The 24,708-nt window shown below is 44.6% G+C and overlaps 1 protein-coding gene across 1 annotated transcript; it reads left to right on the top strand.

Moving 5' to 3' along the window:
* Positions 1–20,015: 20,015 nt before the first annotated feature.
* On the top strand, positions 20,016–24,166 carry pias4b (protein inhibitor of activated STAT, 4b). The gene is made up of 9 exons (XM_014140987.3): positions 20,016–20,212; positions 20,376–20,544; positions 20,829–20,913; positions 21,484–21,525; positions 21,681–21,771; positions 21,863–21,964; positions 22,103–22,208; positions 22,339–22,412; positions 23,628–24,166. The coding sequence occupies exons 1-9, from the start codon at positions 20,054–20,056 to the stop codon at positions 23,790–23,792; spliced, it is 993 nt and encodes a 330-aa protein (XP_013996462.3). The 5' UTR covers positions 20,016–20,053; the 3' UTR covers positions 23,793–24,166.
* Positions 24,167–24,708: the final 542 nt, after the last annotated feature.

Genomic DNA, 24,708 nt, shown 5'->3' with positions numbered 1-24,708 from the left:
CTAATTGTTTATCAAACTTTAATTGAAATATTTAGCCCACTTCCGGTTAAAATGGGTGTACAGCTCATTAAAACATAAAAGGTCTCAGTATTCGTTGAGATATGTATGTGAATGTGAGAAGAGGCCTGTACCGTTCACATAACTAACGAAAAAACGTTCTTCGATAGGCTACTTATCCCAATAAACCAACTCGACAAAGTTGAACGTTTTTTAGCGAATGGTTTGTTCAAACGGCTTTGAATTTGATATTTCAGGAGTATCAAAATGGCTTTTCGTGTTGTAATAAGTACATTAAATTAAGTAGTCTAAACATGGAAGTTTTCCAAAATAATTATAATACTTAGTTCATTAGAGCTTTCTTAAAGTTGTTGCAAATAGTAACATATACATTATATTACATTTTTTATCAATATATCAGTAAAATATATCAATATCATAAAAACAAAAATGAAATTTGGTATTATTTATAACAACAACAAAAATAGACCTTACTCCATTGTTAAGAATAAAGTCATCATCATCATCATCATCATCATCATCACCATCCTTTTGTCTATTTTCACCATTCTTTTATCTCATTCTCAGCAAATGACCGTATTAGAAAATAGCAGGAGTACGATATGGACTGATCGAATTAGAGTTCCGGGGTATATGAAAAGAGAGGCTTCACATCTCTGAACCAGCACTTCAGTATTGCTTGTATATCATGATCATCATTTCCTGTTGTCTCCAATAGATTTTTTTTGTCCTTCATTCATTCATCTTTGTATTAACTAATATATTGATCTGCTGAACGGATGATTGGCTGATTGATTGATTGACTGATCGATTGGTTGTGCTATAACAGAAACCCAACCATTAGGGTAGATTTTTCTGGAGACAATTATAATTCCTGGCTATAATTAGATTTAAATATAACATATATATTTTATATTCTATATATATATATTTTTACATTTCTTCTGCTCTCCTATGATCAATAAGGAAAAGAGAGGAAGTGTTAACATTTTATGTAATCAGTTTCTGATCCAATATGTGGCTCCTATGGTATAGCCTAGATAATGGCTTCCAGATCACTTCCCGTAACACTCCACACGAACAATGCATCAATAAAGATATAAACACACTTAAAATATAGCATACTGCATACATAATGTGGGTCTGGCGTTAATATGAATAATATCTACTTTATTTACTGAAAATACAGTGGAATAAAACTCCTACAACCTGGTTGCTAAGTAACAGAAGGAGAGATGGATTGAGACGGAATAGTCGATCAATTCTGCAGGGAGGTGCGTGCGTGTGTGCACTTATGCTTGTTTGTGCATGCTTGTGTGTGTGTGTGTGTGTGTGTGTGTGTGTGTGTGTGCTTGTGTGAACGTGCTTATATGTGCATTCTTTAACATGGGCACGTGTTTATGAATATACAGTAAGGAGTGGCAGGGGTGTATGGGGTGAGGAAAAGGAGGAGCTTCCATTCTTTCATCCATAGCGTTCCAAGACAGATAGATATATATACTGTGTAGATCACAATATGCCCATTCAAATGCCCAACCAAATCAATTCCTTTATCTTGATGGGCAAATATACTCTAGACCTTGTATTTCTATAGGTCAGAGGTCACCTCCATCTCTCCAGAGGCTTGTCGGTTTAATTTGCTGTGTCTAGTTAAGGGAATATGGGAATATCTTATCTTCTCCACACAGAGGCATGGTCTAAACAGTCAGATATACCTATACATTCACAGCACCGCAACGCCCAACGGGGATTCATTGATCCTCTAACACCACCTGAAAATACAACACCCCTCATACCCTTGATCCTCACGGACCAATAGAAAGTCCTATCATTAGATAATTGAACAGTCTCTGGCCAATAGGAGAGGGGAATGTTGACACAACGAGAACATATGTTGAGTCAAATAGAGTGCATCCCAATAGTCACAGGGAAGGTGAAAACAATGTTGTGGATGCTTTCTGGGGCAGGAATTTGCTTGAACAATTTTGTCACATTAGTGCAGTTGAAGGAGAAGAGAGGAAGCCATTTTGGCTACTGAGAGCTTAGACTTTAGAGGATGCTTACGGCTGGTGAGACGGAACAGGATGACTATATGAACTACCCCGTGTTAATGCCAGGGGCTGCACATTTTAGAAATGATTGCAAGTACATGCAGGTCATACAAAAACAGTAGAAGGATTTTGATGACGTGTTGAATATTTAAAAAACATGCATGTACAGAAACCTATACAACATCTAGAGCCTTTTATTAAGAGGGTAAATAGATAACATTATGTAAGCAAACAAAATGTCTTTAGTTGTTTGCTTTTTCATCCTCGCCCTAATCCAACATGTCTGCTCCTCCACCACCCATTTCCTCTCTGGTCGGCTACAATAAGAGGCAGAGAATTATGCCTGCTTCATACGCATAGCAATTTAGCAAACAAACAAAGACAGACTGAGAGAAAGGGAGGGAGGTAGGGAGGGAGGTAGGAAGGGAGGTAGGAAGGGAGGTAGGGAGGGAGGTAGGGAGGTAGGGAGGGAGGTAGGGAGGGAGGTAGGAAGGGAGGTAGGAAGGGAGGTAGGGAGGGAGGTAGGGAGGGAGGGAGGTAGGAAGGGAGGTAGGGAGGGAGGTAGGGAGGTAGGGAGGGAGGTAGGGAGGGAGGTAGGGAGGGAGGGAGGTAGGAAGGGAGGTAGGGAGGGAGGTAGGAAGGGAGGTAGGGAGGGAGGTAGGGAGGGAGGGAGGTAGGAAGGGAGGTAGGGAGGTAGGGAGGGAGGTAGGAAGGGAGGTAGGGAGGGAGGTAGGGAGGGAGGTAGGAAGGGAGGTAGGGAGGGAGGGAGGGAGGGAGGGAGGGAGGGAGGGAGGGAGGTAGGGAGGGAGGTAGGAAGGGAGGTAGGGAGGGAGGTAGGGAGGGAGGTAGGAAGGGAGGGGGAGTGAGAGCGATGAAGAATGCTTGCCATTGCCTTTTTTTATAATGCATGGCCAGTTGGCCACAGATGTTTGTTGGGCATATGCAATACCTGTCCTGTAAGTATTATAAAGGGATATATATGATATAGATACTGCCTTACTTTCAGTATGAGGTTGGTGTTGACGTTTGGCATATATCAATGCACAACAATTACTCAGCATTTGCTCGGTGAGCATAAAACTATTGACAGGGTTTTGTTGATATTTCTGACTGTGTGTGATCGAGAGAGAGAGAGATGGAGAAGGAGTGGGACGTAGAGAGAGAGCGCGAGCAATGGACAGAGTCAGAGAGATGGGAGAGAGAGAGAAAGAGATTGAGAAAGAGAGATTGAGAAAGAGAGAGAGTTGGGCTGGTGTTAAGGTGATTAGTCTGGTGGGCTGGCGATAGAGAGAGTTGATCAATAACCTATTGATCTCAGCTGGCGAGTGTTAGGGGGATAGTGGGAGAGAGAGGGAGATAGGGAGAGAGAGAGGGATAGTGGGAGAGAGAGAGGGTTAGTGGGAGAGAAAGGGGGATAGTGGGAGAGAAAGGGGCATAGGGAGGGAGAGAGAGGGGGACAGGGAGGGAGAGAGAGAGGATGATAGGGAGGGAGAGAGACGGGGGATAGTGGGAGAGAGAGGGAGGGATAGTGGGAGAGAGAGGGAGGGAGGGAGAGAGAGAGAGAGAGAGAAAGGGGGATAGTGGGAGAGAGAGGGGGATAGGGAGGGAGGGGGAGAGAGGGGGATAGGGAGAGAGAGGGGGGACAGGGAGGTAGAGAGGGGGGGATAGTGTGAGAGAGAGGGGGATAGGGAGGGAGGGAGAGAGAGGGGGATAGTGGGAGAGAGAGGGGGATAAGAATGGCGAGAGAGGGGGACAGGGAGGGAGAGAAATAGAAGGGGATAGTGTGAGAGAGAGGGGGATAGTGGGAGAGAGAGGGGGACAGGGAGGGAGAGAGAGGGGGGGGGTAGGGAGGGAGAGAGAGGGAGATAGTGGGAGAGAGAGGGGGACAGGGAGGGAGAGAGAGAGGGGGGTAGGGAGGGAGAGAGAGGGAGATAGTGGGAGAGAGAGGGGGACAGGGAGGGAGAGAGAGAGGGGGGGTAGGGAGGGAGAGAGAGGGAGATAGTGGGAGTGAGACGGGAACAGGGAGGGAGTGGGCCTTGGGTTGACTTTTAAAAATCCTTTACTCTGCAAATTACAAATAACCCTCTGAATGGGAAGGGAGCAGGGAAACACTCATATTTCTGCTCTGTCTGGAATCACATGTAAAGGCACACACACATGCATGGTCTCAGAAGGCACACACACACCACGTGATTTCCAGATTATTCATGTCTGTATGAATTTGAATGAAATAATTTTAGACTGGGAGAGAGAGAGAGAGAGAGAGAGAGAGAGAGAGAGAGAGAGAGAGAGAGAGAGAGAGAGAGAGAGAGAGAAATAGAAAGAGAGAGCGAGAGAGACCTTTGTTTGTTGAACATGAAAAGATGGTTAGTTGGTGCCTCGTGTTTTGGCCTCTTTGCAGATCCGGCAGCTGAAATAATTCCTGTCGTTTAGAGAGAAAGAGGGAAGCTATTGGATTCTATGCAGTGCAGGTGCTTAACAGCATTCCTGTAGACCCCAATGTTCACTGGACCAAACCTGGTCAAATACCTAGTCAAATACCTGGTCAAATACCCCAAAGTATTTTAGAGTACATCACTGAGGTATTGAAAGATAGATTGTGTATCAGAATGAAAGAAATAGGAAACCAAAGGAAGGATTTGGGTTTTAGTTTAGTGTGCATTGGAGAGGGTGTATGCAAGCTGAAGGTGGTGTGTATGAAAAGAGAAAGTGTGTAAGACATCAGGTGCACTGTTTATGTTGATACATAGAATGTGGAAGGAACAAGTAACGTTAATCCTAAAACTATGGGGCCATTTACAATGTGTGCAGGTATTTATTTTTTCTCTGGTGAAAAGCCAATGGTCCTATCCCCCTTTCCCAGCCTAGCCCCGCCCCTGACAGCAGGTCTCTTAGTATTCTAAACAGATAGAGAGGGAGATCAGGCAAAACTATTAATAACCACCCAATAGGAGAGCTAATGAAATGAACAATCAACCCAGGACAGCAAATATGACACCAAGCCAGAGGGGCGTAGAGAGAGAGGACGTGGGGGTCAAAGGTTTGTTGCTCCCCAGTGTAATCTGGACCATGTGGTTTGGGTCAGAGTTGAGGGGTTAGGGGTCAAGGTAGGGGATGGCTATTGAGTAGCCCATCATGTTTACGGTCCGGCCCTCCGGAAGTGTTTTTACTAGCCTGGTGCCCAAGGAGGGGTCAGTGGAGGACAGGGTTGTATTCCTGCACTAAAATAAGATGGCACTTCTCCCCAATAAATCACTGTTCTCTGAGATATTGGCCGTGAAGAAGACCAGATATTTGATGTCTGAGAATGATGGATTCTACATGCATTTTAGCTCAGTGTTCACTTGGCCAGTCATTATCGTTAGGGATTCTGTTGAGTTCAGGCCTTTCTCACACAATGAGAGTGTGTTTCACAGACCATCCATTTGATTCTTAACGAATGGGATTGAAGAGAGAATAGAGGAATGTCCTCTTCATCATCACTGTTAATGAAGATGATACAGCCTGCAGTGTTTCCTCTACCCAGAGTCCAGTGTTATCTCTCTCTCTTTCTCTCTCATTTTGTTTCCTCCATTTTCTTTAATCTCTCATCCTCCTCTCATTTCTCTTTCAGCCTTCTTCCCTTTCTCTGTCCTTGTCTTGTCCCTCCTCCTCCTCCTCCCCCCTCCATACCTCCACCCATCCGGCTCGTAACCCCTCTGCTCGCAGCTCTTCCATGGAGCTGTCCGCAACGCCATGCTGCCTGTAAGATTAATATATTGATATTGACAAGCCATCTGCTCAGGGGGCATACATCATCAGGAGGAAGGAAGGAAGGAAGGAAAGAAGAGGGGCTGGGATGAGATCACACTGCTTCGTATGGTCAAACAGGTTTTCCCTTACTACTGTAGGCTGCTATGGTAACACAGATAGTACTGGGGCAGGCATGGGCAATGTCTTGGGCTGCTGGATGTGCAGGATTTAGTTCCAGCTCAGCTGTAACACATGGTTCAACGAGACGTGATCTGAATTGAAGAACATTATCAGTTGATTACTTGACATTGTCTGTGTGTTAGTGCTGGGCTGGAACAAAACAGTGCACACACTGCAGCCCCTCTAGAACCCGAGGTGCCCACCCTGACATGTAACCACAGTTGGTTATTACACTGAACAAAAATATAAACGCATCCTACAGTTCATATAAGGAAATCATTCAATTGAAATAAATTCATTAGGCATTAATCTAGGGATTTCACATGACTGGGAATACAGATATGCATCGGTTGGTCACAGATACCTTAAAAACAATGTAGGGGCGTGGATCAGAAAACCAGTCAGTATCTGGTGTGACCACCATTTGCCTCATGTAGTGCCACACATCTCCTTCGCATAGAGTTGATCAGGCTGTTGATTGTGGCCTGTGGAATGTTGTCCCACTCCTCTTCAATAACTGTGTGAAGTTTCTGGATATTGGCCGGAACTGGAACATGCTGTCGTACATGTCGACCCAGAGTATCCCAAACATGCTCAATGGGTGACATGTCTGGTGATTATGCAGGCCATGGAAGAATTGGGTCATTTTCATCTTCCAGGAATTGTGTCAGATCCTTGCAACATGGGGCTGTGCATTATCATGCTGAAACATGAGGTGATGGCAGCGGATGAATGGCACGACAGTGGGACTCAGATTCTCATCACGGTATCGTAGTGCATTCAAATTGCCATCGATAAAATGCAATTGTGTTTGTTGTCCGTAGCTTATGCCTGCCCATTCCATAACCCCACCACCACGGGGCGCCCTGTTCACAACATTGACTTTAGCAAACCGCTCGCCCACACGACACTCGCCCACACGTCTGCCTACTGCCTGGTAGAGTTGAAACTGGGATTCATCCATGAAGAGCACACTTATCCAGTGTGCCAGTGGCCATCGAAGCTGAGCATTTGCCCACTGAAGTCTAGTACGACGCTGAACTGCTGTCAGGTCAAGACCCTGGTGAAGACGAAGAGCAACCAGATGAGCTTCCCTGAGATGATTTCTGACAGTTTGTGCAGAAATTATTCGATTGTGGAAACCCACAGTTTCACCAGCTGTCTGGGTGGCTGGTCTCAGACGATCCCACAGGTGAAGAAGCCGGATGTGGAGGTCCTGGGCTGGAAATGCTCACTAACAGGGATGTTAACCATTTTTTGGTGAGTGAAACATTTCTTTGATCTTTTATTTCAGCTCATGATACTAACACGTTACATGTTGAGTTCATATTTTTGTTCAGTGTAATTCATCAGGTAATCACTGAATAAAACCTTATATGATCACAAAATAAAAAAATATTTTGCATGACACACAAAACAGACACTTTCAATCTCATTAACATTGCACATAACACCTTACCCACTACACTTTAGTAGCCCGTAAAGTGGATAAGGTGTTATGGACAGTATACGAGGGGCCAATTGGTCAATACTCCAATTATAGAGACGAGGCTATCGCCAGGGCAAATGATAGCCACTCAGTGAAGTGCTCTAACTGCCCCTCTGGCCAGTGCTGACCCCTTTGATCCTTGCTGATGACCCTCAGGCCAAAGGTTACCTCTCCAGGGTCATAGGGCATTGCTATGGCGCTGAACAGAGAGCAGTCACCATGGTTACGCCAACGTCGACTAAGGGATCGAAGGGGGGCTGTACAGAAATGACCTACAGTGGGCTGCCATACCAGTGATGACTACCTGGACTGGACTACAGCTCCCCCCAAAGGTTATGTAAGCGATAAGGCCCGAGGAGGTGTGGTATATGGCCAATATACCACGGCTAAGGGCTATTCTCAGGCACAACTCAACGCGGAGTGCCTGGACACAGCCCTTAGCCGTGGTATATTGGCCATATATCACAAACCCCTGAGGTGCCTTACTGCTATTATAAACTGGTTAACAACTTAATTAGAGCTGGGAAAAAAACAATGTTTTGTCATACCCATGGAATACAGTCTGATATAAAGTTTATAAAAACATATATAACCATATCATATACACTGAGTGTACAAAACATTATGCTCATTCCATGACATAGACTGACCAGGTGAATCCAGGTGAAAACTATTGATGTCACTTGTTAGATCCACTATAATATCAGTTAATATGAAGGGGAAGAGACAGGTTGAGACATGGATTGTGTATGTGTGCCATTCAGAGGGTGAATGGGCAAGACAAAATATGTATGTGCCTTTGAACAGGGTATGGTAGTAGGTGCCAGGCACACTGGTTTGTGTCAAGAACTGCAACACTGCTGGGGTTTTCACACTCAACAGTTTCCTGTGTGTATCAAGAACGGTCCAACACCCAAAGAACATCCATCCAACTTGACACAACTGTGGGAAATATTGGAGTCAACACAGGCCAGTATCCTTGTGGAATGCTTTCAACACCTTGTAGAGTCCATGCCTCGACGAAATGAGGCTGTCCTGAGGTAGACTCAATATTAGGAAGGTGTTCTTAATGTTTTGTACACTCAGTGTACGTATGTATGTACAGTACCAGTCAAAAGTTTGGACACACCTACTCATTCAAGGCTTTTTCTTTATTTTGACTATTTTCTACATTTTAGAATAATAGTGAACACATCAAAACTATGAAATAACACATAAAAGGGTTAAACGAATCAAAATATATTTTATATTCTTCAAAGTAGCCACCCTTTGCCTTTACACACTCTTGGCATTCTCTCAACCAGCTTCACCTGGAACGCTTTTCAAACAGTCTTGAGCGAGTTCCCACATATGCTGAGCACTTTTTAGCTGTTTTTACTTCACTCTGCGGTCCAACTCATCCCAAACTATCTCAATTGGGTTGATGTCGGGTGATTGTGGAGGCCAGGTCATCTGATGCAGCACTCCATCACTCGACTTCTTGGTTAAATAGCCCTTACACAGCCTAGAGATATGTTGGGTCATTGTCCTGTTGAAAAACAAATTATAGTCCCACTAAGGGCAAACCAGATAGGATGACGTATCACTGCATTCTGCAGTGATATGTTTTTTTCATCAATCTACACACAATACCCCATAATAACAAAGCAAAAACAGGTTTTTAGATGTTTTAAAACTGAAATATTACATTTACATAAGTATACAGACCCTTTACTTAGTACTTTGTTGAAGCACCTTTGGCAGCGATTACAGTCTCGACTCTTCTTGAGTATGACGCTACAAGTTTGGCACAGCTGTATTTGGTGAGTTTCTCCCATTCCTCTCCGCAGATCCTCTCAAGCTCTGTCAGGTTGGATGGGGAGCGTCGCTGCACAGCTATTTTCAGGTCTCTACAGAGATGTTCGATCGGGTTCAAGTCCGGGTCACTGAAGGACATTCAGAGACTTGTCCCGAAGCCACTCCTGCGTTGTCTTGGCTGTGTGCTTAGGGTCGTTGTCCTGTTGGAAGGTGAACCTTCGCCCCAGTCTATGGTCTTGAGCAGGTTTTCATTAAGGATCTCTCTGTACTTTGCTCCGTTCATCTTTGCCTCAATCTAGACTAGTCTACCAGCCCCTGCCGCTGAAAAACATCCCCACAGCATGATGCTGCCACCACCATGCTTCAACGTAGGGATGGTGCCAGGCTCCCTCCAGATGCGACACTTGGCATTCAGGCCAAAGAGTTCAATTTTGGTTTCATCAGACCAGAGAATCTTGAGTTTTTTTGTGCCTTTTGGCAAACTCCAAGCGGGCTGTCATGTGTATTTTACTGAGGAGTGGCTTCCGTCTGGCCACTCAACCATAAATGTCTGATTGGTGGAGTGCTGCAGAGTTGGTTGTCCTTCTAGAAGGTTCTCCCATCTCCACAGAGGAACTCTTGAGCTCTTTCAGAGTGACCATCGGGTTCTTGGTCACTTCCCTAACCAAGGCCCTTCATCACTGATTGATCAGTTTGGCCGGGCGGCCAGCTATAGGAAGATACTTGGTGGTTCCAAACTTCTTCCATTTAAGAATGATGAGGCCACTGTGTTCTTGGGGACTTTCAATGCTGCAGACATTTTCAAATCAAGTCAAACTTTATTGGTCACATGCGCCGAATACAACAGGTGTAGAACTTACAGTGAAATGCTTACTTACGAACCCCTAACCAACAGTGCAGTTTTAAAAAATATGGATAAGAATAAGAAATAAAAGTAACAAGTAATTAAAGAGCAGCAGTAAAATAACAATAGCGAGAATATATACAGGGGGGTACCGGTACAGACTCAATGTGCAGGGGCACTGGTTAGTTGAGCTGATATGTACATGGAACTAGAGTTATTAAAGTGGCTATGCATAGATGATAACAACATAGAGTAGCAGCGGTGTAAAAGAGGGGGAGGGGGGCAATGCAAATAGTCTGGGTAGCCATTTGATTAGATGTTCATGAGTCTTATGGCTTGGTGGTAGAAGCTGTTTAGAAGCCTCTTTGACCTATACTTGGGCTCTGGTACCGCTTGCCGTGCGGTAGCAGAGAAAACAGTCTATGACAGGGTGGCTGGAGTCTTTGATAATTTTTAGGGCCTTCCTCTAACACCGCCTGGTATAGAAGTCCTGGATGGCAGGAAGCTTGGCCCTAGTGATGTACTGGGCCATTCGCACAACCATCTGTAGTGCCTTGCGGTCGGAGGCCGAGCAGTTGCCATACCAGGCAGTGATGCAACCAGTCAGGATGTTCTCGATGGTGCAGCTGTAGAACCTTTTGAGGATCTGAGGACCCATGCCAAATCTTTTCAGTCTCCTGAGGGGGAATAGGTTTTGTCGTGCCCTCTTCACGACTGTCTTGGTGTGCTTGGACCACGTTAGTTTGTTGGTGATGTGGACACCAAGGAACTTGAAGCTCTCAACCTGCTCCACTGCAGCCCCGTTGATGAGAATGGGGGCGTGCTCGGTCCTCTTTTTCCTGTAGTCTACAATCATCTCATTTGTCTTGATCATGTGGAGGGAGAGGTTGTAGTCCTGGCACCACACGGCCAGGTCTCTGACCTCCTCCCTATAGGCTGTCTCGTCGTTGTCAGTGATCAGACCTACCACTTTTGTGTCATCGGCAAACTTAATGTTGGTGTTGGAGTCGTGCCTGGCCGTGCAGTCATGGGTGAACAGGGAGTACAGGAGGGGCCTGAGCACTCACCCCTGAGGGGGCCCTGTGTTGAGGATCAGCGTGGCAGATGTGTTGTTACCTATCCTTACCACCTGGGGGCGGCCTGTCAGGAAGTCCAGGATCCAGTTGCAGAGGGAGGTGTTTAGTCCCAGGGTCCTTAGCTTAGTAATGAGCTTTGAGGGCACTATGGTGTTGAACGCTGAGCTGTAGTCAATGAATAGCATTCTCACATAGGTGTTCCTTTTGTCCAGGTGTGAAAGGGCAATGTGGAGTGCAATAGAGATTGCACCATCTGTGGATCTGTTGGGGCGGTATGCAAATTGGAGTGGGTCTAGAGTTTCTGGGATAATGGTGTTGATGTGAGCCATGACAAGCCTTTCAAAGCACTTCATGGCTATGCACGTGAGTGCTATGGGTCAGTAGTCATTTAGGCAGGTTACCTTAGTGTTCTAGGGCACAGGGACTATGGTGGTCTGCTTAAAACATGTTGGTATTACAGACTCAGACAGGGAGAGGTTGAAAATATTGTGAAGACACTTGTCAGTTGGTAATCTGTCTGGCCCTGCAGCTTTGTGAATGTTGACCTGTTTAAAGGTCTTACATCGGCTGCGGAGAGCGTGAATACACAGTCTTCCGGAACAGCTGGTGCTCTCATGCATGTTTCAGAGTTATTTGCCTCGAAGCGAGCATAGAAGTAGTTTAGTTCGTCTGGTAGGCTTGTGTCACTGGGCAGCTCTCGGCTGTGCTTCCCTTTGTAGTCTGTAGTGGTTTGCAAGCCCTGCCACATCCAACTAGCGTCAGAGCCAGTGTAGTACAATTCGATCTTAGTCCTGTATTGATGCTTTGCCTGTTTGATGGTTCATCAGAGGGCATAGCTGAATTTCTTATAAGCTGCCAGGTTAGAGTCCCGCTCCTTGAAAGCGGCAGCTCTAGCCTTTAGCTCAGTGCGGATGTTGCCTGTAATCCATGGCTTCTGGTTGGGGTATGTGTGTACAGTCACTGTGGGGACGACGACGTCGATGCACTTTTTGATGAAGCCAATAACTGGTGTGGTGTACTCCTCAATGCCATCGGAAGAATCCCGGAACATATTCCAGTCTGTACTAGCAAAACAGTCCTGTAGCTTAGCATCTGCTTCATCTGACCACTTTTTTATTGATCGAGGCACTGGTGCTTCCTGCTTTAATTTTTGCCTTGAAGCAGGAATCAGGAGGCTAGAATTATGGACAGATTTGCCAAATGGAGGGTGAGGGAGAGCTTTGTATGCGTCTCTGTGTGTGGAGTAAAGGTGGTCAAGAGTTTTTTTCCCTCTGGTTGCACATTTAACATGCTGATAAGTTTCCCTGCATTAAAGTCCCAGGCTACTAGGAGCGCCGCCTCTGGGTGAGCGTTTTCTTGTTTGCTTATGGCGGAATACAGCTCATTCAATGTGGTCTTAGTGCCAGCCTCTGTCTGTGGTGGTATGTAAACAGCTATGAAAAATACAGATGAAAACTCTCTTGGTGGATAGTGTGGTCTACAACTTATCTTGAGATACTCTACCTCAGGCGAGCAATAGCTCGAGACTTCCTTAGATATCATGCACCAGCTGTTATTTACAAAAATACATTGTCCGCCGACCCTTGTCTTACCAGACACCGCTGTTCTATCCTGCCAGTACAGCGTATAACCAGCCAGTATGTTGATTGTGTCGTCATTCAGCCACGACTCAGTAAAGCATAATATTTTACAGTTTTGAATGTCCCGGTGGTAGTTTAATCTTCCGCGTAGATCATCTATTTTATTTTTCAAAGATTGCACGTTTGCTAGCAGAATGGAAGGAAGTGGGGGTTTATTCTATCGCCTACGAATTCTCAGAAGGCAGCCCGCCCTTTGGACCCTTTTTCTCTGCCTTCTCTTCACGCAAATCACGAGGATCTGGGCCTGTTCCCGGAAGAGCAGTATATCATTCACGTCGGGCTCGTCAGACTCATTAAAGGGAAAAAAGGATTCTGCCAGTCCGTGGTGAGTAATCACAGTCCTGATGTCCACAAGTTCTTCTCAGTCATAAGAGATGGTAGCGGCAACATTATGTACAAAATAAGTTTTAAAAAAGTCATGCGTGCATACATTTTTCGCAGAGGTGGTCCCAGGAATCGAACCCACTATCACATTGCATTATATGTAGTTGTAGATCAAACATTTTGTAACTAGTAAAGAAATAAAGCGCAAGAGGACACAATATATTGTGAATACATTATATCTGCTAGCTTGCCTGCCCCGGTCTGCTAACTGCTAGCCCCGGTCTGCCAACTGCTTGCTTGCTAACCCGGTCTGCTAACTGCTAGCTTGCCAGCCCCGGTCTGCTAACTGCTAGCTTGTTTAGACCCGGCCTACTAACTGTTAGCATCGGCCTGCTAACTGTCTGAATCGCCATGTCCCCAGTCAGCCCAAGCACTCACTGGACCCATATGTTCACTTTGGTAAGCATGCATCTCTCTAATATCAATATGCCCCGTCCATTACTGTCCTGGTTAGTGATTACTGTCTTATTTCACTGTAGAGCCTCTAGCCCTGCTCAATATGCCTTAACCAACCATGTTGTTCCACCTCCTACATATGCGATGACATCACCTGGTTTAAACGTCTCTAGAGACTATATCTCTCTCATCATTACTCAATGCCTAGGTTTACCTCCAATGTACTCACATCCTACCTTACCTTTGTCTGTACACTATGCCTTGAATCTATGCTATCGTGCCCAGAAACCTGCTCCTTTTACTCTCTGTTCCAAACGTGCTAGACGGCCAGTTCGTATAGCCTTTAGCCGTACCCTTATCCTACTTCTCCTCTGTTCCTCTGGTGATGTGGAGGTTAATCCAGGTCCTGCAGTGCCTAGCTCCACTCCCACTCCCCAGGTGCTCTCATTTGTTGACTTCTGTAACCGTAAAAGCCTTGGTTTCATACATGTTAACCTACTCCCTAAGTTTGTTTTACTCACTGCTTTAGCACACTCTGCCGTGTCTGAATCCTGGCTTAGGAAAACCACCAAAAACCCTGAAATCTCCATCGCTATAATATTTTCCACCAAGATAGAACTGCCAAAGGGGGCGGTGTTGCAATCTACTGCAAAGATAGCCTGCATGCAGAGTTCTATATTACTATCCAAGTCGGTACCCAAACAATTCGAGCTTCTACATCTAAAAATTCACCTTTCCAGAAACAAGTCTCTCACTGTTGCCGCTTGCTATAGACCTCCTTCTGCCCCCAGCTGTGCCCTCGATACCATATGTGAGTTGATTGCCCCCATCTATCTTCTGAGCTCGTGCTACTAGGTGACCTAAACTGAGACATGCTTAACACCCCGGCCATCCTACAATCTAAGCTTGATGTCCTCAATCTCACACAAATTATCAACGAACCTACCAGGTACAACCCCAAATCCGTAAACACGGGCACCCTCATAGATGTCATCCTAACTAACTCGCCCTCCAAATACACCTCTGCTGTTTTCAACCAAGATCTCAGCGATAACTGCCTCATTGCCTGCATCCGTAATGGGTCTACGACCAAACGACCACCCCTCATCACTGTCAAACGCTCCCTAAAACACTTCTGCGAGCAGGCCTTTCTAATCGACCTGGCCGGGGTATCCTGGAATGACAATGACCTCATCCCGTCAGTAGATGATGCCTGGCTATTCTTTAAAAGTGCCTTCCTCACCATCTTAAATAAGCATGCCCCACTCAATTTTTTTAAAACTAGGAATAGATGTAGTCCTTGGTTCACTCCAGACCTGTCTGCCATTGACCAGCAAAAAAACATCCTGTGGCGTTCTGCATTAGCATCGAATAGCCCCCGTGATATGCAACTTTTCAGGGAAGTTAGGAACAAATATACACAGGCAGTTAGAAAAGCTAAGGCTAGCTTTTTCAAACAGAAATTTGCATCCTGTAGTACTAACTTAAAAAAGTTCTGGGACACTGTAAAGTCCATGGAGAATAAGAGCACCTCCTCCCAGCTGCCCACTGCTCTGAGGCTAGGAAACTCTGTTACCACCGATAAATCCACTATAATTGAGAATTTCATTAAGAATTTCTCTACGGCTGGCCTTGCTTTCCACCTGGCTACTGCTAACCTGGCAACTGCCCGGCACCCTCCAAAGCAACCCGCCAATGCCCCCACCATTTCTCCTTCACCCAAATCCAGATAGCTGATGTTCTGAAAGAGCTGCAAAATCTGGACCCATACAAATCAGCCGGGCTAAACAATCGGGACCCTATCTTTCTAAAATTATCTGCCGAAATTGTTGCAACCCCTATTACTAGCCTGTTCAACCTCTCTTTGGTATCGTCTGAGTTTCCCAAAGTTTGGAAAGCTGCCGCGGTCATCCCCCTCTTCAAAGGGGGTGACACTCTAGACCCAAACTGCTACAGACCTATATCTATCCTACCCTGTCTTTCTAAGGTCTTCGAAAGCCAAGTTAACAAACAGTTTCCGACCATTTTGAATCCCACCGTACCTTCTCCACTATGCAATCTGGTTTCAGAGCTGGTCATGGGTGCACCTCAGCCACGCTCAAGGTCCTAAACGACATCATAACTCACCGCCACCGTATTCATCGACCTGGCCAAGGCTTTCGACTCTGTCAATCACCACATTCTTATTGGCAGACTCGACAGCCTTGGTTTTTCAAATGATTGCCTCGCCCGGTTTACCAACTACTTCTCTGATAGAGTTCAGTGTGTCAAATCGGAGGGCCTGTTGTCCGGACCTCTGGCAGTCTCTATGGGTGTGCCACAGGGTTCAATTCTCGGGCCGACTCTCTTCTCTCTTTACATCAATTATGTTGCTCTTGCTGCTGGTGATTCTCTGATCCACCTCTACGCAGACGACACCATTCTGTATACTTCTGGCCCCTCTTTGGACACTGTGTTAACTAACCTCCAGACGACCTTCAATGCCATACAACTCTCCTTCCGTGGCCTCCAACTGCTCTTAAACGCAAATAAAACTAAATGCATACTATTCAATCAATCACTGCCCGCACCTGCTCGCCCGTCCAGCATCACTACTCTGGACGCTTCTGACTTAGAATACGTGGACAACTACAAATACCTGGGTGTCTGGTTAGACTGTAAACTCTCCTTCCAGACTCACACTAAGCATCTCCAATCCAAAATTACATCTAGAATCGGCTTCCTTTATCGCAACAAAGCATCCTTCACTCATGCTGCCAAACATACCCTGATAAAACTGACCATCCTCCGACCTCGCTTGGTGATGTCATCTATTAAATAGCCTCCAACACTCTACTCAACAAACTGGATGCAGTCTATCACAGTGCCATCCGTTTTGTCACCAAAGCCCCATACACTACCCACCATTGCGACCTGTACGCTCTCGTTGTTTGGCCTTCGCTTCATACTCGTCGCCAAACCCACTGGTTACAGGTCATCTACAAGTCTCTGCTAGGTAAAGCCCCACCTTATCTCTGCTCACTGGTCACCATAGCAGCACCCACTCGTAGCACGCGCTCCAGCAGGTATATCTCACAGGTCACCCCCAAAGCCAATTCCTCCTTTGGTAGTTTTTCCTTCCAGTTCTCTGCTGCCAATGACTGGAACGAACTGCAAAAATCTCTGAAGCTGGAGACTCATATCTCCCTCACTAGCTTTAAGCACCAGCTGTCAGAGCAGCTCACAGATCACTGCATCTGTACATAGCCCATCTGTAAACAGCCCATCTATCTACCTACCTCATCCCCATACTGTATTTATTTATTAATCTTGCTCCTTCGTACCCCAGTATCTCTACTTGCACATTCATCTTCTGCACATCTACCATTCCAGTGTTTAATTGCTATATTGTAATTACTTCACCACCATGGCCTATTTATTGCCTTAACTTACCTCATTTGCACTCACTGTATATAGACTTTTTGTTTTCTTTTGTTCTACTGTATTATTGACTGTATGTTTTGTTTTTTCCATGTATAACTCTGTGTTGTTGTATGTGTCGAATTGCTATGCTTTATCTTGGCCAGGTCGCAGTTGCAAATGAGAACTTGTTCTCAACTAGCCTACCTGGTTAAATAAAGGTGAAATAAATTAAATAAATAAAAATAAATCTCCTGGGCCTTCAAAGTTTGCTTGATCGGAAACTAACAGCTGGTTTCCAACGTGGAGGTTTTGAAAATATTTTTCAATGTGATGAGAAGTTCCTTGTCTTCTGTAGTCTACTGAGGGTAGTGGACAAAAATATGGGTTAAAGAAATGGTTTATAGAGATTGTTTAGGATGGAAATCGTTAAGGCGCAATCAGCCACTTCGTTTATAATGACCTGGCGCCATCTAGTGGTTTCTAACGACCCACTGACTAATGCTGCTGAAAGCAACAAAGCTTTTCTTTTTTAACATGAATATGTTATTCTGAACATTCATTAATATAATCACAGAGTGTACATTTAACAATAACAGTCAATACAATGTTTTGAATTAAATTATATGAGATTACAGATCCAATCTACCATGTCATTTCAATTTTGCAAGCACCAATGGCTCGATGATTAAATAAAAATATGCTTATTTTGATTACGTAAGCTTAACTATTTTAGGGCCTACGGGCAATCTAACGTGTATGCACAAAATTAATGTTAGCCTATATATAATATGTATATTCCAAATGTGCTGACCAGTCTAACGTTACATTTTTTAAATGTTAACTAGGCAAGTCAGTTAAAGAACAAATTCTTATTTACAATGACGGCCTACCGGGGAACAGTGGGTTAACTGCCTTGACGGTAGACCGTCATTGTAAATAAGAATTTGTTCTTAACTGACTTGCCTAGTTAAAATAAAGGTTACATTTAAAAACGACAAATGTTTACCTTGTGGTTACGGCAACCTTTTGGTTACCGGCCCAGCAACCTATCGGTTACCGGCCCAACGCTCTAAACACTAGGCTACGCGCTTGGCAATTCATAGTTAAGTAGATTAGTCATTCCTATAATTATTTCAAAATATAAACAATACAGTCATATTCCTACATATTAATAATTACATTCATATTCACAACTCGGAACTAGTGGTGCTTTCAAGACAACAGAGAACTCGGACAAATACGAGGTCAAATCATGACGTCAGTGATCTTCAGGTCGAACAGTCGGAGCACTAGAAAGAGGCCCAAACTGCCGAGCTGGATGACCGTTCAAAACGATTTCTCAGTCGCAGCTCGTTTTTATCCCGACTTCTCAGTTGTCTTGAACGCTCTGGTGTCGGAAGTCGGAGAACGCGGCATAGGACATCTCCGACCCCCGACTTCAGTGCGTTCAAGACCTGTGAACTCGGTGAAAAAACGAGCTCGACTTGAAAAATCTTTTTTAACGGTCATCCAACTCGGAATTACAAGTCGGAAACTCGTGCTTCATACATTGTAGGCCAGCAGGTCAAACGAACGACTAAAATAAACGAGTCACTCTGAAAAACAAATCATGCCTCTCGAGTCAACTGCACATCATGGTTGATGCATGCATCTTCTGCAGCATCGCGATGACTCGGGCACGTTATTCTGCCCAGGCGTTGATGACGCCTGCCAGATCTTACAACACCTGGATGGTTGATGCAAGCAACTTCTGAGCAGGGGAACACAACCAACATCTCGACCGACCGACCTTGATACACATGGCGAGCCAATCAATCAAGTGCACCTGATGTGTTGATTTACCGTTAATTTTTCTGATCTGTCGGTGTCACTCTTCTAATCTTAAAGTAATTTCAGATGGCTGGGGACATAGCAGAAGCAATTGTAAGTAACATTTGGCATTAGGTCAATAAATTCTCTAGATAAACAAGCAGCGCTCATGGTAGTCTGATTAATCAGGCTGTAATACACTTAATTCGTATATACAGCCTGAGACGTGTGCAAAATTGTATAAATGTTCCTTACAAGCCAGAATGTTTAAATAAAATAAAATGTTAACTTACTGTGCGGTTTGTCCTTCTGCTGATTAAAATTTGAGACAAAATATCCACAGGAAAGTATTGTTTACCAGACTTTTTAGAGAGATGTAGGTATATGGTTAGGTAACAAGGTAAAATTAGTTTTATACTGGATATTTGGTTTTCTCTCATCAATATCTATTGAACCAAGCATGCCTAGACAATGGAAATTGTATATTCTGAATCAAGGGAGGATGGAGAACAATCCATACCATTTTTTTTATTGAAATCCAAATGTAAAATGAGTTCTCAGCCTAACAACCATATGCCTACATAGTGTCTTAAATTTAGAGCAGCAGAAGGACACACCCCACAGACATGTCGAGTACATTTTAAATGTAATTGTATTCAACATTCTGACTTGTAAGAAACATTTACACAATTTTGGGATTTTCAGGCTGTATATATCAATTAATTGTGTATTACAGCCTGATTAATCAAACTACGGTCGTGGAAACGTGAAAATTATTTAGATTAATATGAAGCAGGGTTAGTAAGTCACATTTCAGAGTTTCCTAGTTTCGACTACCACGTGAATGTTGCAAGAGGCCCGAGTTCCCCACTTGGAATTCTGAGTTTGATGACCGTTAAACAATTTTTTTTCCCCAGTTGAAGCTTTTTATTTATTTTGTCTTTTTTTTGGGGGGGGGGGGGGGAGTTCCCACAGTTGCCTTGAACACTCAGAAGTTAGTGTTTCTGAGTTCTAAGTTATTTTGAACAAGGCATTTGGCTGCTTGATTGACAACTAGTCAACAAACACACCCTGCTGTGATACTGACGTTAATAGAATACAATTTGGTGCGCTGTTCTGCAGTGTGTGTGTTTTAAGAGTCACCTTGCGATCAGTAGAATCAGTTTCATTTAGTGCCTCTGTCTCTCCTGTAGAGGTTGTTGGCGCATCTCCGTGTCACAGAGCTACGTTCTCTAATGGCTACCATGGGCCAGACCAAGAGTGGGCTGAAGTCCAATCTGCTGGTGAGGGCTTTGGGGGTTATACAGACCCAGTGCAATCCTCACCTGCTCACAGTCGTGCGCCAGCTCTACCAGGAACGCTACTCCGACCAGATAGTTCCTGGCAGTAGCCAGGTGAGTCAGACATGGAATTTTCCCCCAGTATAGATCAGGAATTCCTGTTTTTCTCTCACCTTAGGAGAAACGGGAATACTGCTGTTTATAGTCTGCCTGTCTCAAAATTGTGTTGCTGGCAGTGTATTGATTTTATATTTTCTGACAATCTCATGCCAACTAGACGACTCCTGGAAGCCACCAGGAGGAGCAGACCGTGGCACCGGTGGTGGAGCCATCACACAACCCCACACAGCACATAAACAATCTGACACACAACCCTAGATTGTTCCAGATGGTACCCCTTCCCTTCTACCAAGCCCTGGGGACAGTCCTACCCCCCACACAACTGGGTAGGTTGACCTTATCGTTTCCTTAGTAAAACTTGAATATTTATCTCTTAATCTTGGGGCTGGATTGAGGTTTGTGATTGCTTGAAATGACAGTTCCTCTTCTCCCACTGATTTTGTCTGTGGGAGAATCTAAATGGCATACTCCTCGCCTCATCTCTCGTCGCCTTCTCCAATGGGTTTTGAGAAAGTCAGGGGGAAGGGACGTCTGACTTTTTCACATCCAATGGGTTTTCCGATGGAGGCGAGGAGTATGCAATTGAGATTCTCCCTGTGTGTCCATCCAGTGGGCTCTTTCTGTTCCGACATGCAAAACCAGGAGTTCATCCTCAGGCTTACGCGAAAGCAAGTGGAGCAGAACAGAAACTGCAAGTCAGCACATTTTCTTACTACACAGGGTGTGTTTGTAAATTCACTCTGGAGTGCCATGGTGCCCTCAGTGTGCTCTGGACATTCGTAAATTCAGAGCGTTTTGCTTTCGGAGCGTTCAGAGCACACACTGGACACTAGCCGAGGAGTAGGGTTAATTCGAGTGTTCTGACAATGGCAGTCAAGCACCCAAGCTACCTGACTAAAGTTGGCTTGCTTGCTTCTTCCAGACACAAATGAGAGAACATCTGACTCTGACCATTTTTCTCCCCCTAGCAGAGCTGGTTAGGCAGTTTTCATGTTATCCAGAGCGTTGGTGACTGTAACTGTGCTGCTGGCCACAATTTAATTACGCTTTTTTGCCAAGGTTTAGTGACACGGCAATATTCAACGAGTATAGAGTGTTCGTAAATTAATCAGTTATCCTGCACTCTGGCACACTCAGACGAGAGTAAATAGCCAGAGGGAATTTACGAATGCACCCACAGAGTTCACTCACTCACCATAATATTGTTTATGTTTACAAAACTTCTACCGGCACACTCATTTTGAGATCTGTGTATGTATCCACAGGGAGCTGCGACCAGGTGTGCCGAGTGTCCAGGTGGTTCTCAGGTGAGTACGATGGAGCCTGCCGGTCATCACTAGAAAGGACTGGAGTACGACATTCACTAACCAAGAGCTTATGTACCTGCTCATCAGTTCTGATGATGTCGCCACTTCTGTCCGTTATGCCAAAGGCTGGCTGACTGACCTCTGACCTCTTTCAGATTCTGCTTCACAGAGAGTCTTGGATACGAGGAGGATCAATACCCACCATGCCTGTCCATCAAAGTTAATCAGAAATGCATATCCTTACCGGTAAGCACCAAAAGCTGTTAAATGTTGAACTGAGAATGTTGTGGTCTCTTCACCAATCATTCTTCACTGTCTTTCCGATGTGCTGGGACAGGAACTTCACAGACACTGTACACCCATCAACATAACCCCAGCAGTTTTTCTCAGCCTCCTCCCCTCATTTCGATTATGTGTCTGGTGGAAGAGATGTTGCAAAGTAAGTAGTCTTCCTTTTAATCTTTACTTTTCATTATTATTTTAATGATTTTGTTTTCGATTCTGTATTTATTCTATGCATAAGGAGTGTTGTTTTGAAAATGCCTAGGTAAGATCTAGAGTGTGTGTGTTTATGTAGAGGTTCTCTGTGGCTGTGTACCTGGTGAAGGTGCTGTCCCCCTCAGACCTCCTCAGTCAACTGAAGAGCCAATCAGTGGAGAGTCTGACATTCTGCAGACAGCGCAGTAAGTATGGCAACACACAGAAGCGCACACACTATTTTTGCCTTTATTGCACACAAATACAGTGCAAAAAGACCACTGACATATTGTGTATTAGCAGCCAGCTTGAGTTGATGCTCTCTGGTATTTGTAGTCCAGGAGAAGCTGCGTTTCGACCCAGAATGTGAGGTGACCACAACAGGACTACAAGTGTCCCTTATATGTCCGGTAAGCGTTTGCCACTTATCCCTCAGCTGCAAAGGGCAACAATTCCTTCAGCAGACTGAAACAGAAATTGAACTGACTGACAGGAAGTTGATTATGACTGTCCAATCCATTTTATGCATTAAATGTATCGATCTATAGACAAAGGGGTGCACTTTTTTGCCCTGATTCACTAATCAACTTATCATTAAGCCTTTGATTAGTGGAATCAGGTGTGTAGTGCTAGGGCAAAAATAAAAATGTGCACTCCTTTGGGTACCCAGGAACAGGATTACGAAACACTGATCTAATGGTCAAGGTTAGGTTTGGGGTTGGATAATCTGATCCTGCAGTAGGTTGGGGTTGGATAATCTGATCCTGCAGTAGGTTGGGGTTGGATCATCTGATCCTGCAGTAGATTGGTTTTAGGGTTGGATCATCTGATCCTGCAGTAGATTGGTTTTAGGGTTGGATCATCTGATCCTGCAGTAGATTGGTTTTAGGGTTGGATCATCTGATCCTGCAGTAGATTGGTTTTAGGGTTGGATCATCTGATCCTGCAGTAGATTGGTTTTAGGGTTGGATCATCTGATCCTGCAGTAGATTGGTGTTGGGGTTGGATCATCTGATCCTGCAGTAGATTGGTGTTGGGGTTGGATCATCTGATCCTGCAGTAGATTGGTGTTGGGGTTGGATCATCTGATCCTGCAGTAGATTGGGGTTGGATCATCTGATCCTGCAGTAGATTGGGGTTGGATCATCTGATCCTGCAGTAGATTGGGGTTGGATCATCTGATCCTGCAGTAGATTGGGGTTGGATCATCTGATCCTGCAGTAGATTGGTGTTTGGGGTTGGATCATCTGATCGTGCAGTAGATTGGTGTTTGGGGTTGGATCATCTGATCGTGCAGTACATCGGTGTTCAGGGTCATCTTCAACCATGAGCCATGTTCTATAGGCAAAAGTTGTGGAACACTGCAGATAGAAATATCATTAATAGAGCTGACATGGTTGCTTATTGTACGTGTCAGACGCATGTGTGTTCTACACACCATATTTCTATCTGAAAGTTCCACAACGTTCTGCCCAGGGGTGTATTCATTCCGCCGATTCTGTTGCAAAACTTTTCTTAAACGGAAGCAAACGAAACCTACCTACATTTGTCCAATAGAAACTTTCGTTTTAGTTTTGCAACTGTTTGTTAGAATGAATACACCTCCATTCTCCACTGTCAACAAGCTGGGGAAGATGCGTCTGTCAGTGCCCTGCAGGGGGCGTAAGTGCGCCCACCTCCAATGCTTCGACGGGAAGCTCTACCTGCAGATGAATGAGAAGAGGCCCACCTGGACCTGCCCAGTGTGTCACGAGCCAGTTCCGTACAGCCAGCTAACTATCGATGGGTAATTGTGTATCATATATTTAAATACCGGCACCCTGCCCTTTGGCATCTCTGTATGACTATCTGGTCTCTATGGTGATTGATGTAATCTGTGGTTTCATTATCAAAGCATTATTATTGTTTTGACCGGACAAAGTAAACTGTATGTGCCTCTCACTAGCTGCACTCACGGCCAGTCAATTATTGGATATGATTAACTAAACTCAATGCAATGCCAATTTTCCATGGGTCCATGGCACTTGTTGGTTTCCATGTTAAATTAAATGATTTGATGGGCCTACCATGAACCTATGTTACCCACAATTTTTAAGGATGCATATAGCGGTATACACCATTCCAGTTTGAGTACAAATCCCAGCCCCACCGCTATTCTGCATCTCCCTCCCTTTCATACAAAACAGTGAAATCTATAGTTGCCTATCCCACGGTCACGGAAAACGCGCTTCTTTTGAGCCAAAAATGTAGAAATCTGTCAAATTGTAGGATGTAAATCCGCCGTCAGTTGTGGTACACTGTATTATAATGGCCTGTAGATACTCTTGTGAACGGAGACTTGGCCAAAAGTCGGCATCACCTACATTTATGATAATGAAGTGTGGCGTTCTGCTACAGTTGAAGTTGGAAGTTTACATGCACCTCAGCAAAATACATTTAAACTCAGTTTTTCACAATTCCTGGCATTTAATCCTAGTAAAATTCCCTGTCTTAGGTCAGTCAGGATCACCACTTTATTTTAAGAATGTGAAATGTCAGAATAATAATGGAGAGAATGATTTATTTCAGCTTTAATTTCTTTCATCACATTCCCAGTGGGTCAGAAATGTACATACACTCAATTAGTATTTGATAGCATTGCGTTTAAATTATTTAACTTGGGTCAAACATTTCGGGTAGCCTTCCACAAGCTTTCCACAATAAATT

Source organism: Salmo salar, chromosome 14 (assembly GCF_965601325.2).
Source record: "Salmo salar chromosome 14, fSalSal1, whole genome shotgun sequence".
Classification (NCBI taxonomy): Eukaryota; Metazoa; Chordata; class Actinopteri; order Salmoniformes; family Salmonidae; genus Salmo; species Salmo salar.
This window is presented reverse-complemented; position numbering and strand designations above follow the sequence as displayed.

Bases quoted from the DNA above. Each gene is read 5' to 3' on its own strand.
- pias4b (XM_014140987.3), top strand. From the start codon at position 20,054: ATGGCTACCATGGGCCAGACCAAGAGTGGGCTGAAGTCCAATCTGCTG. The intron at 20,213-20,375 runs GTGAGTCAGACA...CATGCCAACTAG, and splicing joins TAGTTCCTGGCAGTAGCCAG to ACGACTCCTGGAAGCCACCA. The intron at 20,914-21,483 runs GTCAGCACATTT...ATGTATCCACAG, and splicing joins GAGCAGAACAGAAACTGCAA to GGAGCTGCGACCAGGTGTGC.